Here is a 16,873-nt window from a genome sequence, read left to right on the forward strand (position 1 = left end):
GGAAAGTTAATGTGTTAATACTAAACTTCTTAGCTATTATGTAATCATCTGTTCCAGATTGAAGGAAATCAGGAGAAATATCAAAATTACAATAAAAGTACATTTACAGTATGTTTCATTATTCTGCATACAGTTATACATGTATGCCATTTGAATATGTACACATATATTAACATATTGCCATTGTATTAAGTGATGTGAAACTATTTTCTTCCCTTTATTCATATTATCTGCAATCGATCACACAATGTGTTCATGTAGGTCAATCACAAGAAAGGAAATTCAGACAGAAACATGAAAATATGTCAGATAAAAGAAGTGCATCTACCATTCAAAAGAGCAAACAAAATTTTGGAGGGTTTAAAACCGGCTGTAATAGCTCCGTCAAATTCTGATATTCAAATAACAGGAAAGGGACAACTGCGGCGAGTGTGATGTCTTTGCCTGTCAGGTTTTTGACACTAGGGGCAAGCTCGCAAACTGGTGAATCATTTCTGAAACGTATACCGTTATTTAGTGGGGAAAAAAAAAATTACAAAACTTCTCTAGTCAGATCTTAGATTGATCAACATTGAACCATTGGAGGAGTTGCACAAAAATGTAGCTCTTGTTCCAAACATTGGGAAAAGTGCATTTAAAAGTCTTCCTGTAGTTGCATTTAAAGTGTATTCATATGGGACAAATTCATGTATAACAGATCCAAGATATTCAAATTATTTTGTGAAGAAGTATGTCATGTAATATTTCTTGTCCTGATAGTCTTGCTGTACACAAGCTGTGCTGAGCTGGTATTGCATCATGTAATTCCATTTATCACAAAATAGATTTAATTTACTCTGGCATGCTCAGAGAGCAAGCACACACACCAAAACAAAACAAAGATGATGACACATGATTGTTAATTTTTGCCATCAGATATATTTGTACCTTTTGGAAGAAGTATTCACAACCCTTGTTATATACTACATAAAATGAATGAATGCATCTGTATACATATCTTTCCTTAAACATTATTGTACATGTGACACACAATGAAAAGGCACAGAACAGTTTCATATTATATTCACTGCGCTGTAGTTGGTTCAAACAAGTATTGCTTACTCCATGATAAAATATTAACAAAAATTAACAAAAATAAGTACATTGTGTTATCAAACATCACAGAAGTTCAGTGGTACATCATAATATTACAATGAGATGATGTACATCTCCTAAGAATTACACATTCTAATCCTTCTTTATCTGTAGATACAACAATGAAGCACAACAAAGATGAAAATACAATTTACCCACATATAGCTCTGATAAACCCACTGGTATAAGTATTTTATATACATATTCTTGGAATGGATTGTTTATCTTAATGAATGCTCAAGTATCATTTGTAAATAAGAGAGTATTAAATAAATGCTTTGCTTTTAATTGCAAAACCATTTCCCACAAGTCTGCCTTGTCTTACATGAGAGAATGTAAGGCATAAAGAATGATGAGGATGTTGATAATGACAGTGATATTGATGATGATGATGATGATGTTATTGGTGATGGTGGTTGTGTGGAGGAGGAGGAGGAGGAGGATGGTGATGTCGGTGATGAGCTATGGTAATGCTGTTAGTTGTGAATCCACCCTATAAGTAGATCACATTTTTGTAGAAGCACACTCCCTTATTTAAAACAAAAATCTCAAAACAGATAAATATAAAACTGAGAGAATGTAAGTGCATAATTATATAGAAACAAGTAACACTCTTATATCGTAGCATGTATTAAAGTCACTCAGAATTTTAAAAGGATTAAAAGCAATTTCCTTCCAAGTGGCACACATGAACCATGACATCAATTTTTAAATAAATATGTTTATTAAAGATTCATTGCCATATAGCATAAGTTAAGATCTCTTTATACCTAGTAAGAACACTTCAGAAAACATTGCAGAATTACATGTTCATGTATGATTGTACATAACATTCATTTATAAATAACTTAATGTCAAAATATAACCATTTCTTGTTACAATGTCGAATTATTGATGTAGAAATGCTGTACATGTTAAAGAGAGTGCATTGCTTAGTGCAAAATATTCAGCAATATATCGAAGGCATGGCAGAACTCTGTATTATACCAAATCAATTAATAAGAATGATGACATGTAACCTACATTTGAGCTCTCAATTACTCAACTAAGTTTCTATTTTGAAAGAATTACTTATAATCTTCAGCCTGTCACATCTAAATTAGCATCACAATATTTGAAAACTGAAAATTAAGACATTGAATTGCAAATTTAAACTCAAATCGACATAACAAAAGAGGAATTGATTTAAATAACAAGAATTCAAGTACATAAAATTGGCATGCATTACATTCCATACAGGTGTATGTATACATATCTCAAACATGTAGCACTTTGAATGTTAATTATGTATAAAAAAATGGCAAAATGGTACTTCATCAAATATCAAGATTATGTACATGTATGATCTTGGTCAAACTGTCATAGCACATATCAGAAATACACGTAGAAATACATGTAGAAATACAATGTAATGTGAAATACATGTATGGACATTTGAAAATCAATAGATAAATAAAACAAACATTATGTGCTTTTGCCTTTGCTAATCACAATCGATAAGATTCTAGCCTTCATGTTCCAAGGAGACAAAAAGTAAGCATATCATGTCAATATAGTTTACTTCCATTAAACACATACATGTATATGTAGCTTGTAATATTATTAATTGTCTGTAGTTGCAACATATATAAGAACTACATCCTGTATTTTCATCTCTTCATTAAAGGCACACTGCCATACTTGTAGCTACTTGCTCCCTCTATATAGAAAACTTCCCTAATCGGTGCCTGTTGGTCCCCCATGATCCTCTTTTTCTTATGTTAAATGAGAGCTGAGTTAATGAGATAGCCACCTGTCACAGTGACCTCGATGGCTCTCTGTGTGGTCTAATCCCTTCTGGCCCAGTAGTGGTGACGATCTTTAATAAATGTATCAGGTCAGAAAAGACTGAGATCAAACAATTCATAGATCAATTAAACAATTATGTACATGCAAGACCTGTTAACAAATATTATAATTTTGTTACATGTTAAAAACATTGCCAGGTTTGTTACAACCTGTTAACAAAATATTTTCAATTTTGTTAAGGCAATATTATTTCAAAATTTCATCATTAATTATTTTTTAGTAATTCGTAAATGAACAAATAGATTAAATATGCACATGTATGATTATGGAAATACAAATTGAAGAATGTCATTAAAATTAAAATTCCTAGATTATATATACAAATGCAAAAATGAATAAAATAAGATAACAAAATTCATTAAAATTAACGGGTAACATCAGGTAAATTGATATCTCTTCACTTCTTTATAAAAACCATATAGAAAATTGAGTTATTACATTTATAATTTAAAGATATATCAATGCAAATGCCAAAACAATTTATAAAAAAAGACTCATTTCAAATTTTATTAAGGTGACATGAATGCAGCACTGTATATAAGGACTGTTATAAGGTGCTTTTGGTAATTATTTTTTACTTCTAAAACAGAAGATCGTGAATTCTTACAGTATATAGTACTGGTATTCATAACTTAGCACCTTACAATTTGAGCACTTATGTAGACAAATATTATCTCTAATTTTTTTACTTTGTTTTTATTCCATAATGGGAGCAAATTCATACGTTATGAATTATTACATCTCTTTCCCTCTCAGTTGTCTAAATACCCTAATCTAATATTTTATAAGAGCAATATTCTACATATGACGGCTCGCATGCCTCTGGGCAACAGTGAAGCATTTCACTTTTGCAAACCCTGGGCCATAGGTAACCATATCTTTCCTCTTCTCCTTACTTCTCATTTCCTCTTCTTTACTCTATCATTTCTACGATAATTGTATTTATTATGTTGAATTTGTATATACTGTGATTTTCTGATTTTTATGGCCAAATAAATAAAATTAATTAAAATATATTAGGTTTTTCTTGCCCTAGACAAAGACAATGTCAAAAACTACTGTCAGTTACTTCTCCCTGCAGATGTTGCATTGCCACCATCTGATTTATGTCCTTGGGCAAGGCCTATCATCTACATTGCTCCTCTCCATCTGGGTGTTAAATGGGTACCCCGGCGGTAGGATGCAGAAGTCATGACTGCATGGGGTAATAGTATATTGATAAAGCCCAAAGAGATACTGTCAATGTATTAGGAGCTATAAAGACCCAGATAATTATTATCATACATTGGAAGTAGGCATAAAGTTATACAAAACTTATTATTATTACTATCTTTTTCAAAAGTCAAAATCTGAACACGTCCATTCCAGAGCTTCTTGCATTCGAACAAGCACACTTGCCCAAGTGCCTCAAGGCATTTAAGTCCTTACTGAGGAAGATGCACCCCTAACTGCCCTCACGGAATTGAATTTGTTACTTGCACCCTGTAAATATTTTCTGCACAAGGATCCTGGCCAGCAGGCTCACTCACACAGGCTCCTCACAGGCACACACAGTGCGCAATCTTCAAGGCCTTGAAGCAGCACTTTCCTTGGAAGAAGAAGAGGAAGCCAAAAGAAAACGTGGAGAGCTTGTGTTGATCATTCTATGTTCCTCAATCCACTGGCCCTCATCTGAGCACGGTCTTCAGAGCTTCTAAGGCAGCCTTGTAACAGAAGATGTACTGGTCCTGCAAAACAGAGACGTACATCACAAGATTTTCATGAATTGAATTTATGAATTGAATTGATATTGTTTACTTGACCCCTGAAATAAATAAACTATAGCTTTTATTATTCAGTGAAACCTGTCTGTAAAGACCACCCAAGGGAGAGAAGAACAGTGGTCTTTATAGGCAGGTGGTCTGTATGTAAAGGTTCCTTTAGTACATGTATCAATGAGAAACCATTTTCAAGGGGAAAAAAAAGTGGTCTTTTTAGACAGGTGGTCACTAAAGCAGGTTTGACTGTACATGTAAGTGGCCGTTATGAATAAATGATATTGCACTGTGCATCTATAACGCATACATGGACAGTGGGAATCTGATTTACAAGGATATTTTAACTTGGGAATTTGCAATGCTAGTAAAAGTACCTCAGGTGGCGTTTCTCGAAACCGTCATAAGTCTAACTTCTTGGACATCCCATTGAAACGTGTGTTAAAGAATTAATGGCATGTCTACGAACTTAGTCTTACCGTTTCAAGAAACTGGCCACAGGATGCTAGTGGTAGCTTTTGACCAGACTGTATGAGATACAGCAAGGAGATGGTTTTGTTGGTTGTCGTCTTTATTTTATTATCTTTTTGTAAAAAACTAAAGTTCAATAAGTTTTCTCTAAGTTTTTTAAATACATTTTTAAAGCCACACTGTCCTACTTGTAGCTACTGGCTCCCTCTATATAGAAAACAATACCTAATCGGTGACCATTGGTCCCCCATGATCCTCTTTTTCTCATGTTAATTGAGAGCTGAGTTGATGAGATAACCACCTGTCCAGTGACTTTGCAGGGCGGTCTTATCCCTCCTATTAACTAGTACAGATAGGCTTTAAGATGGAAAATTTACACCCAAGTCTAGAAGATAAAACAAAGATAAGTCACTGTTATATCTTGTAAGCTTACCTTTGTTTGGATCATGCCTTGCCTCTGCTTCCTCAGACCCTTCACTATGTTCAGTACCTTGAACTGTATCACATAAAAAAGAGAAGTTTCTATGAATATAAGGATTATTTTAACATATTTATGGCTTACACCGGGTAAATAAGATTGATTGATCGATCTGTAATTGAAAAACAAGGTCAGAAAAAATCTTGGAACCAGCGGATTTGAACCTGCATCTACTGTTTGCCGGGCAGAAACTCTACCACCAGGCCATCACTGGTCCAAAAGAATATCCTGATGTTTCCATAGACACAAACCTTTACATGTAGTTCATGTTTCACAGGTTATACCCCTCAAATGAAGACAAATAGAAATTTTCATGAAATCTGAGAAAAATGTACAGCATGAATTTGCATTTCTTAGTTCATCACAAAGAAAATGATTGTTCCATAAATAATTGTGGAAACAAAACTCATTGATTAGCAAGCACAATTAAGCAAAAAGAAATGTAAATACTTGTAGCTGTCCCTTAAAGGTATTAATGTTAAATCTGAGATGCATGGCCCTACGTGTTATCAGTGTCTAAAAAAATTGCGCTTCAAAATGATCATGAAGTGCCTCTAAAAGTAAATATCTTTGAGTGACCCGTTTGACCATACTCATTTTCTCTAATAGACTGTAGTGTTAAAAAAACGTTAGGCAAACAATTTTTGAAATTTTGATTTCCAATCATAAGATAATCAGACAGGCGATCTGGTCATAAAATTCATGAGGTTCCTGACTGACCTAAAGTTTATAATTATCATTGCAGCATGAGCTAAATCCAGGGTTTTGTTTCAGAATCTGAGACAAAGTTACCTGATCCATTTATTGCATTGTGAAAGAAAAGGTGTGGAATGGATCAGAAAAAGTTGATCATGTAGCATGTACATGTAAGTATTGGTGTGTACTGCAAAGTTCTGGAGTCATCAAAATCATAATAAATTTAGCCCAGTCTTGGTAAAATAACAAGCACTGTACACAGAAAGATGTATATACAGTGCGTCCCAGAAAAACGAAACCAAGAAGTATCGATGTTTTATCATAACTTAATCAAAACTATAATTAATGAATGATACATATTTGGAAAGCTTAGAGTCTCCTCTTTCAGTTGATGCTACTCAGATAATGCATATTTCACGCATGAGTGACTAAAAGCAATTTGAAGGAAGGAAACCAAAAAGACATTTGGCGGGCCGTATCTGAATTTCGAAGAAAAATTCACATTTCTAGAGAGTTGAGTTTCTGCGCTTTCATATGACATTTCAATCAGGAAAAATGAGCGAGGAATGACAAAGTTCTGTTTGTTTAAAGTAGTGCTTGCATTTCCATAAACGAATTGTTTTCACTGGCTGCCTGTCGTATTAATAAACGAAATTAACAAAAGACTTAACTCCGTTTCGTTGACAATCAGCCATGCATGAAGACTCTTGTCAACGGCTGATTGTCAACGAAATGGAGTTAAGTCTTTTGTCAAATCTGCTTTTTGCTACGGCAGGCAACCAGTGAAAACGAATTCGTTTGTTAAAATTATGAAAATGTAAGGGCTACTTTAAACAAACAGAACTTTGTTATTCCTTGCTCATTTTTCTCGATTGAGGTATCATATGAAAGAGCAGAAAATGAACTTTCTGGAAATATGAATTTTTCTTTGAAATTCAGATACTGCCCGCCAAATTACTTTTCGGTTTCCTTCCTTCAAATTGCTGTTAATCACTCATGTGTAAAATATGCATCACGTGAGTAGCATCAACTGAAAGAGGAGACTCTAAGCTTTCCAAATATGTATCATTCATTAATTATGGTTGTGATTAAGTTATGATAAAACATCGATACTTCTCGGTTTCGTTTTTTCTGGGACGCACTGTTTAAGGGCCTGACACCTTGATTTCCTTATCTTTCTATGCTCATTACTCAGCCATTATACATTTTCTACCAAAATTGTTTGGCAAATGACATTTATTTGTAATCTTAAACATTCAGTGTAAGTTTGATTCTGTGAGAATTTATTTTCTTTTTTTACCAGAACTCAAGTTTATCTTTAATCATTATTCTGAAATAGTTTGACATATCTCCTACCTCTTCATCACGATCAATGAGCCCTAAGATGGCGTCGATGGTGATGAGGGTACCGGTCCTCCCGATCCCCGCACTGCAGTGGACGACGATGGGGAGACGGTCGTCATGGATACGCCTCATGTGGCAAGCAAAGCGGAGAAGAGGGAGAGAGGTGGATGGCACGCTGTGGTCCGGCCAGGTTGCAAAGTTCATCTGGGTGACATGGTGTACTTCACTGGTCTGTAGATTGATAGAATAGGTTATAGTAAAACACCTTCATACTGTATTTTGTATGAATTTAACCTGTATGTTCTCTGAGTGGCAATTCTTGCCCAAGATTCTCAAATGGGGGCCTTTTAGGTGGCATCAATTACATTGAAACCTGTATATAAAGACCGCTCAAGGGAGAAAAGATAAGCGGTCTTCAGAAGCAGGTGGCCTTCATGTACAGGTTCTTTTAGTACAATTTTACATGAGAAATGGCATTCAAGGAATTACAAAAATGAGGTCTATACAGCCCGGTGGTCTTTCTATGCAGGTGTTCACTAAAGCAGGTTTTATTGTACACCTTCAAATCCTTTCATTATCCATAGAATGAAAACAATAACACACTCCATGAACTACATATTGGTGGTAAATGCCTTGAAATCAGGATGCCCTGGTTCTGAAGTAAACTTGGTGTTGTTTTGCCCTTGGGTTAGGTGTCGATCAAACTGATTACTGATACAACGCACATCCTAATACATTGATGGGATTCTCATCAATTCAACTTAATAATTCTACAGTGTACATGTATATGAAAAACATATTCATTAGTCATTGTTGTTGACCATTGAAGACACCAATCCTCAATTACATGTACATGTACCTCGATCGTCTGACCAGTTTTGCTGGTTATGATGGCTTGTCAGAGGTAAGGGTGTGTGGAGGGGGAGGGGTGGAGTGAGGGGGGGGGGGTCGTACCTCATTATCTATCATGAGTATTCTCCTGATGCTGAAGTTGTCCAGGTTTTGATAATTCTCCAATCGTACTTCAATCCTATTGTAAACCATCAGGGGAGAGTTGGCTGATTCTGGCCAGTACCGATGACACTTCACCTGCAACACACACACAACAGAAACAAAACGGTATTAATACACCCTGAAGAGCCGAGCCGAGCTTTTGCCAATCAAGAATAGAAAAGGCGGCTAACATCCTATTTTTTTGCGTGTTCATCATATCTCTTAGTGCTTTCAAATATCTTATTTCATAACTTTGGAACAGGGCCAAGGATTGGGTGTTACTATTAGACAAGATGAATCTCTTATATTTTCATTTGGATTATAAGATGGTATTCATATTTTAATGAAAGGGAAGATTTCAACAATAGAATACTTTCAAAAGTATGAGCATTTTAACATACATATGGAAAATGTGCGATATTAATACACCATCTTCATCAATATCATCATCATCATCATCACCATCTACATCATCACTATCATTATTGTTATTATTTTAAATAAAACTTCACTTTCAAAATGCTAATGTAGAAATCTCTAAAATTTCTTAATACAAGGTCTGATTCAAGGATGTTGCTGCTATTTATTCTAAATCTCGCACACTTGTAACAAAATCAAAGCATCATCTCACCTTTCCACTCTCAACGTCCATTGTTACCATGGCGATGACATCTGCCCTCTGCTCCCAGACCATCAACCAGAAGTCTTGTGTGGTATTAGGGAGGGGTCCCTGGCAGGCGATGTATTCGTAGGTATCCTTGCCCACCTGCGCCTTGATGTGACTGGCGTTGATGTAGTCTGACGGTCCACTGTCCTCCAGAATCACCCTGGTCTTGTCATCTAGGAAGAAAAAGGGATGCACATTGGAAGGAAATACGATAATAATAATAATAATGATATAGGATATTTATATAGCGTACATATCCACCTCGCAAGGTGCTTAAGGCGCTCCAAATATTACCCGGCTCTGCTAGGCAGCCGATTTCGGCGCTCAACAGCATTCAAGGAATTCCTTCATACCGGTACCCATTTAACACCTGGGTGGAGAATGACAAATGATTAAATGTCTTGCCGAAGGACATTGGTGCCGCGGCAGGACTCGAACCGCGGACCCTGTGATCCACAGTCTGATGACTTATCCACTAGACCACAACACCTCTACAAGGTTTGGTTAAGACTAAAATTCACTTCATTCAATAAAAGGTGCTACCCAATGCATTAAAACTTTGCAAAAGGCAATAAAGTAAGATTTTTGTAATAAAATGATTTGCTGGCTGTCATTTTGTAACTTTTTTATTGATTTTCTTCTGGGACAAAGTCACTCTCTAGACCATACCTACATACAGGAAGATAAGTACAGTGTGTTTAAACACACACAAATTCTAAACATATATTATATTTACATTGATATAGCATATGACACGACTACTTGATCTGCTCCACTATATTATTTTTACCATCGGTTATTAGATTGTAAATCTGAACACTCCCCTGAGAGTATTTCTTGCATAATTTGCATCTTTCACAGGCATAATTTTTAATATAAATGGAAAATTGAGAAATACTTTTAACAAGATTTTCTTGGTTAAATTTGTTATGAAATACATGTTTACAAGAAGAAGAAATAAACACTACACACGTGGAAACATCCTTAAAGCAGAAGATCAGAAGAGAGAAGGAGGGGACTAATAAAAATTAAATATTATTATTATTATTTTTACTTACATGGTAGGACATTCCTAAAGCGATTCTTGTCCTTGTTTTGGGCTTTCTTTGCTTCTTCACAGTTGTCTATGGCCTTCACCTGACGTAAAGTCTGTCATGGTAATACAAAAGAATAACAAAAGTTAAGTGTATGTGTCAGTATGACTTGAGTGAATTATAAACGTATATAATAGTTCATGAGAATGTTAAATATGTGACCCAGCACAATAAAACCAAAAAAAGTCACAATATTTAATTGTTTACTTTAGGTCTGATGATTCTAAAAGAGGAGATTCTTTACCTTAAACTGATATGTAACTGTACACAATTTCCTAACCCAATAAAAAAAATATTAAAAAAAGAGAAGAAGGTCCAGTTTCAAGAATGTTACTTTAGAGGGAAGGGCCTGTAGTCTATTAAAAAACCTGGTCTCTAAATTTATTGAGCAAGGTGACAATTAATAGGTCGAGCTTTAGAACTCCTTGGATAATTTCTATGAAGGGATTATCATACTGTGCTAAAACTTGGTATTCTCATTTAACACATCCTGTTGTTTAGACATTCCATTCAACATTATTGGAGATCAAAGTGCAACCAGTAGTAGTAACAGTAGTATAATTATGGTTTATTGAAATAATTTGTTTGCGGCCAATATGCCGAATAGCAGAATTTTTGTACATAGTAAACAGAAATCATTCTCATCAAGCCAATTTTGGCTTTCATGATTCCCCACTTCCTTTTATCTTATGTTGATAATGAACGAACATGTACCGTATATACTTTTGATGTTTTTTAAAAGAGAGTGAAATAAATAAACGAAATGAAATGAAATGAAATAAGGTAAATTATAATGTTAAAATATACAAACTGAACAGTAACAGTAGAATATCAAGTATGAGGTGTAAAAATAACATTGATGCATGTAGGTTCAGATAAACAAATATATGAAAAGTGAATTGCAGTAGCTATAGGAAATTGAGATTACTAAAACAAACTCAAGGGAAAACTAATACTGACAACATACCACTTTTTGAGTATTTTGTGAGTCCAAATTTTGAAACTACATAAAAGAAAGAATATTTTTTCAGGAAATGCTAAAAAATCAAATATGACCATCCTGGCCAAATACACCTTTATTGAGCTCTAACTGAAAATCATATCATGCAACTTGGGGGTAGTTTTCTTGTGCCTGGTGCCCTGGTCACATTTGCAGTGATTATCTACCAATAGTCTTACACTATGCAATGGCTATCAATCAATCAATCACAAGAAAAATATGACTTTTGCAAATGTTAACTATGAACAAAACAAAAACTGGGAACATAGTGTGAAATTTACATTTACATGTATACAGTATATCTAGGTTTAACTCTCATAATCACTTCTACAAGAAGATTTTACTCCAAGTCGCACTGCAGAGAAATCTTTCATGCTAGTGCTTACAATCATTTGAAGCTTAATGGTGATGTTATGAATGTATGAATCCAACATGACTTTCTTCCTAAAAACCATTCAATTTTGGTTGAGCTTTTATCAATCATCACCCCCCCCCCCTCCCCTCCCCCTCTATTTTCTCATGAAGCTTTTCCCTGAGGCAAGAATCAGGGGTGATAATGAGCACTTAAAAAATAAGTTTTTTTTCCCCTCAACCACACCCCCCTTGAGTAAAAAAAAAATAAAATAGAGGATTCGGGGGGGGGGGGGGGAATGGCATCTTACAACATTTCTCCCCTTTTGAGTGAGAAAAATGGGGAAAAATAGATAAGAGTAGGGAAGATGAGAGAAAATAAGGGGAAAATAGGGATAAAATAGGGAAGGAAAAAAAATCGGGAGAAAATTGGGAGAAAAAATAAATAAATCAGGAAACCAATTTAAATCGATTAATTATCAGGCCTGAAGAATTCAAACTCCTCTCTAAGAGAATGCTCACCTTGAACTCTTCGGCTGGGTCCTGCTTGTCGATCTGCTTCTGTATCTTAGCAATACTGCTCCTCAGACCTCTACCTGTATATCGCCCTCCCTCCGCAGGTCTCACAATGGCCATGCTCTCCAGCTGGGCGTTAGTGATATCCTCTAGTATCTTGGTACTGGGCGTGGCCCGCGCAGCACCGTTGGCTGCTTCGCTGATCTCGTTCTCCTCGTCGAGAGGGAGACTGTTCTCACTTCCCCAAGAGAGGGACTCCTCGTCACTCTCCCGTTTGTCATTGCGGTTCTGGAGAGAAACAGAAAGAAAAAGAGAAAACTAGAATTTATAAAGCACATACAGACTTTGTTTCGTATGAATACAAAATTGAAAATTATGGTCAAATAATTTCTTGATAGTGTATAACTGAAAGGTACTCAAACTCAGATAGAATCTTATTCATTAATGTACCTGTACTACTAAGATTATCCTTTATCTTTATCAAAAATGACCAATGTCTTTGACGCAATTGCAATAGATACATGAATATGAAGTAGAATTGAGGAGAAAATCTCTTCAAGCTTGATTCAGGACATACTCAGGAACAGAATGGAATGAAATGGGAAACATCAAGTGTAATTAGGTTAGGGACAATAGCCTAATTGATTTATGGAATGGAATAGACCAACATGAAAGCTTAGAGGGAATAGAATGGACCACTTAAAGCCCCACTGCACTACTTGTGCCCTCTACATTTGTATATAGCAAACAATGCCTATAATCTGTGACCATTGGTCCCCCATGGTCCCCTTTCTTATGTTAATTGAGAGCTGATTTAATGAGATAACCAGCTGTCAGTGACCATGCAGGGAGGTCTAATCCCTCCTGGCCAAACTAGTGCAGAGGGCTTTAAAGGAGTGAAGAAACCAGAGGGTGTTTCACAAAACTGTTCATCAGTGACAAATGACAGTTTTTGTTATAAGCTACTGAAATCCTTGCTTCTGATTGGTTATCAGCAGATTTGTCACTGATTTTTGTCATTGAAAAAAGGCTTTGTGAAACAGGTCCCAGGGCTATAATGATATAGGATATCTCATATGTGGAAAAGAATAGTCCCAAGCCAACTATGCATGGACAGGATGGACGGCCATGATGTATCATTACAAACCTGCAAAGCACGGCCTAATCTCTGTGCTGCAAGGAGACTGTCTGACCTCTGACCTGGGCTGTCTGGTATCTCCACGTTGTCAAGGTCGTCAGGAAGCTCAGCCGTGGAATCAATGTCACTATCCGTGTCTTGCTCTATTATGGTAGTAATGTATATACAAGCATGCATACATAATGTGTATATAATATCATATAGACCATTTACATTTATATACAAGCTGAACTTTGCCTATATTTAGAGTGATAACATACAAGTACAGAAGTGACTATATTTCTACTTCTACTTCTATGGTAATACTCATCAATGCCTGTTCAGCATCTAGATGAGGGTAAAGCATAGAGTTGTTATATACAGCTCTATATTATAGATACAACTTGTATTCTACCAATTCTACCAATAATTTCTGTGTACCAAAGTGAAACTATAAAAGATATATTGGATACTAAACTATTTATAGATCTCGTTGTCACTATAACATGTAGCTTCATACTTATTTCAGAGGCAAAGGGATGTTACTATATAAGCTAAGACTCTGTTTTGGTCGGTAAAGTCATTACTTTCATATATTTTCCACGCCTCATAACATATTAGATCAGAAGAGATTGATTTCAATACTGGTATATGATCAAGAGAGGATACCTATTGAAGATTAGTTGTATTATTCAACAAATATAATAAAAACCAATCACACAAAGAGATTTTGAAGGAACCAGAAAATTTAAATGATTATTTAAGGATTAAGATTTTGGATTTCATTGAGTGTAGAAATATTACACACTCATAACTTATAGTTAGTGTTACATGTGTCAAATAAAGAATAGGCTAAAACACAAAGTCTTGGTATGTTCTCATTATCATTCATGTAGAAGGTGGTGAAGAAGTGTAAATCAATGAAGCCATATTTTGAAATAAACAGATTAATTAACAATTGTGCTTTACTGCATAACATAACCCAACATACAGTGTATGTAACAATTTTCAAGCTTTCAATACAGGTACTGTTACATAATCAATCAAATGAATTGAAATTATGCTTATGTATATTATAAGAGAATCAGTTTCCATATCTGTGAAATCTATTCAATTGAGAATACTTTTTTGTCTGTATACCAGCAAGCATCAACAATTTTTTGACATTAACAAAGTCAGTTTCATTGAGAATATGCTACAATGATGACATGTAATTTATCATTTCCTTTCAATTTTCTATGTTTAGATGTCTATTCAATTATTATTTCAGTTACCATTTCAATGTGCTTTAACATTAATGTACTGTACATTGTGCAAAACAAAAACAACAACTGCAGTGCCAATTACCTGAATAGCCTACCCTGAACTCTGGTGGGGGCGGGGTGATAGCAAAATCACCAAACGTACGGGTACTGTGCAACCCCGCCACGCTAAAAGGGAGGGTGAAGGAGAGGGAAGAGTCAAAGGTCACGCTGCCGGTGACCTCATCATGGTCTGAGAGGTCATCGTCTGGGAGGTCATTGATGGTGTTGTTGTTGTTGTTGTAGAGGATGTATGTAAGGAGGGGTGGAATGTATGGTATGTTTGAGAACAAGCGTTTGAGAGGTGTGGGCATGTACATGATGTACGTTAAAACATCAGTCGTAGCATTTTTTTTTGTATCACAAATTTATCAATTCAATTTTTTACAAAATCATGTTTTTATGCAGGGGAAAGGGTTTGATATTTTCAAGTATGTTGATCAAATGTAGAGTAAGATGAATCAGTCCCATATTCAGAGGTGTACACCGTATATGTCATGTCAGAGAATTGTGATCATCCCATAATCAGAGACAGGTGTTACAGGTAGGTGGGGAAGGGGTACAGGTATGATGTCGAGGTCAGGTCAGGTCAGGTGAGGTCAAAGGTGAATGAGGGTGGATGGTGATAGTGAACATGCAAACACAACACATAGTGAAGGTTGAAAGGTTACAAGGATAAAACAAATGACAGAGTGTGAACGGGTTAGGCGAGGCATAAGGAAAAGAACAAAAAAGGAAAGATTTAACATCAAATCATAACAACAAAGGCATGTTAAACAGACTGAAAATAAATCACAAAAATTAGACAAAATAGTAACAATCAGAGCTGCATGTAAATTTAACTAATACTAATACAATAATCTAAAGAGGGACAAAATATCTGTACAAGTAACTTAAAAATAAAAAAAACTATGCAACATAATATTTAAATAATGCTAGAAAAGCAAATAAGAATTTGAATAATGAATGCAGAGATATAAGCATTGATGTCTACAGAATAAGCTTACTAACTAACTATACTATCAGAGGTAACATTACAAACATTGCATTTTTCAGAAGAACATCAACAATTTGGTTCCATCTACTGGATTCCTTAATATCAAAATATCACAATTTTATAAAAGTGCGCATTGAAGCAGTTTAAATGGTCAGTGAGTCGATTCTAATTTCTCCTGCCGACTTAAGCTTTCAAGAAATTGTATCTGTATACTTAATAGAAAATAATTATTCTCCAAATTTGAGTTTAGTGTAACAAGAACCCACACATGCAGTCAACATGAAGACGTTAAAGACAAAAGTGCATGCAATATTAAGGGCAAAGAAAACTAACCACAAAAACATCAAATCAAAAACGAAAACACAAAGCAAACCAGACATGATTAAAGACAGCGTGTCTTTAAATGAAACACGAAGAAAATATTCATTTTAAACTTTTGACCAGTCCTGCTAATCAAAAGGTACAATTACTTTTGAAAGTGCTACACTATCACAAACTACTCACAAAACAACTAGCACAGACTTAAATTTGAGTGTGAAATATCCACTATGTGCAAACAAAGATAAAGGACAGGGCCTCTTTGGACTGACTTTTATCTAAAATGTGAAATACTCATCCTGTAGCTACCTGTGCATACAAGGAAGGAGAACTCACTTATCCATAATGACAATGGTTAATTTTTGAGAGGGAATTACTCACCAAGTGGTTGCCTGAATCCAGCGTCACGGGCCGACTCCGTGTATGACTCCGCGGGTGACAGATCTGCCTCGCTGGTTTCATTCTCTTCTACGGCTCTAGTTAGCCTGTCTTGGACTACAGAGGGAGTCTGACGTTCAGTGTCCGTTCCTATCAGACTAGCTGGTCGAGAGAGCTGACTGCTCAACAGAAACAGAAATATAAATGAAAGCACAATACTCATATACATGTGCAATTCATTTTTTTTTAAAACCCATTAGCAATTAACAAGAGATTTTGTAAAAAAAGGCCTATAACTCACTAGAAGATATTGCAATATAGCTCTCATTTTGACATTGTTCTGGACAATATGAAACATGTGCTATATTTCTATGCAGAATCCTATTGTAGACAGACACTGTAAAGATCACGCAAGT

General features: G+C 35.4%; 1 protein-coding gene across 4 annotated transcripts in view; it reads right to left on the reverse strand.

Moving 5' to 3' along the window:
* Positions 1 to 4,593: 4,593 nt before the first annotated feature.
* LOC582167 (tyrosine-protein phosphatase non-receptor type 13) overlaps positions 4,594 to 16,873 on the reverse strand; it is a 66,261-nt gene continuing 53,981 nt past the window's right edge. For 3 of the 4 annotated variants that reach the window (XM_030979245.1, XM_030979246.1, XM_030979244.1), the window contains exons 37-46: positions 16,461 to 16,636; positions 14,811 to 14,972; positions 13,494 to 13,627; positions 12,353 to 12,634; positions 10,444 to 10,534; positions 9,350 to 9,558; positions 8,680 to 8,814; positions 7,738 to 7,956; positions 5,641 to 5,703; positions 4,594 to 4,709 (exon numbers count right to left, since the gene is read on the reverse strand). In XM_030979245.1, coding sequence (XP_030835105.1) covers positions 4,650 to 4,709; positions 5,641 to 5,703; positions 7,738 to 7,956; positions 8,680 to 8,814; positions 9,350 to 9,558; positions 10,444 to 10,534; positions 12,353 to 12,634; positions 13,494 to 13,627; positions 14,811 to 14,972; positions 16,461 to 16,636 — 1,531 coding nt within the window. In that variant the 3' untranslated portion in view covers positions 4,594 to 4,649. The remainder of the gene's footprint in view (positions 4,710 to 5,640; positions 5,704 to 7,737; positions 7,957 to 8,679; positions 8,815 to 9,349; positions 9,559 to 10,443; positions 10,535 to 12,352; positions 12,635 to 13,493; positions 13,628 to 14,810; positions 14,973 to 16,460; positions 16,637 to 16,873) is intronic. The other variant, XM_030979247.1, reaches the window with a different exon arrangement.

Source organism: Strongylocentrotus purpuratus, unplaced genomic scaffold (assembly GCF_000002235.5).
Source record: "Strongylocentrotus purpuratus isolate Spur 01 unplaced genomic scaffold, Spur_5.0 spur5_scaffold_10, whole genome shotgun sequence".
In the NCBI taxonomy this organism is placed as follows: Eukaryota; Metazoa; Echinodermata; class Echinoidea; order Camarodonta; family Strongylocentrotidae; genus Strongylocentrotus; species Strongylocentrotus purpuratus.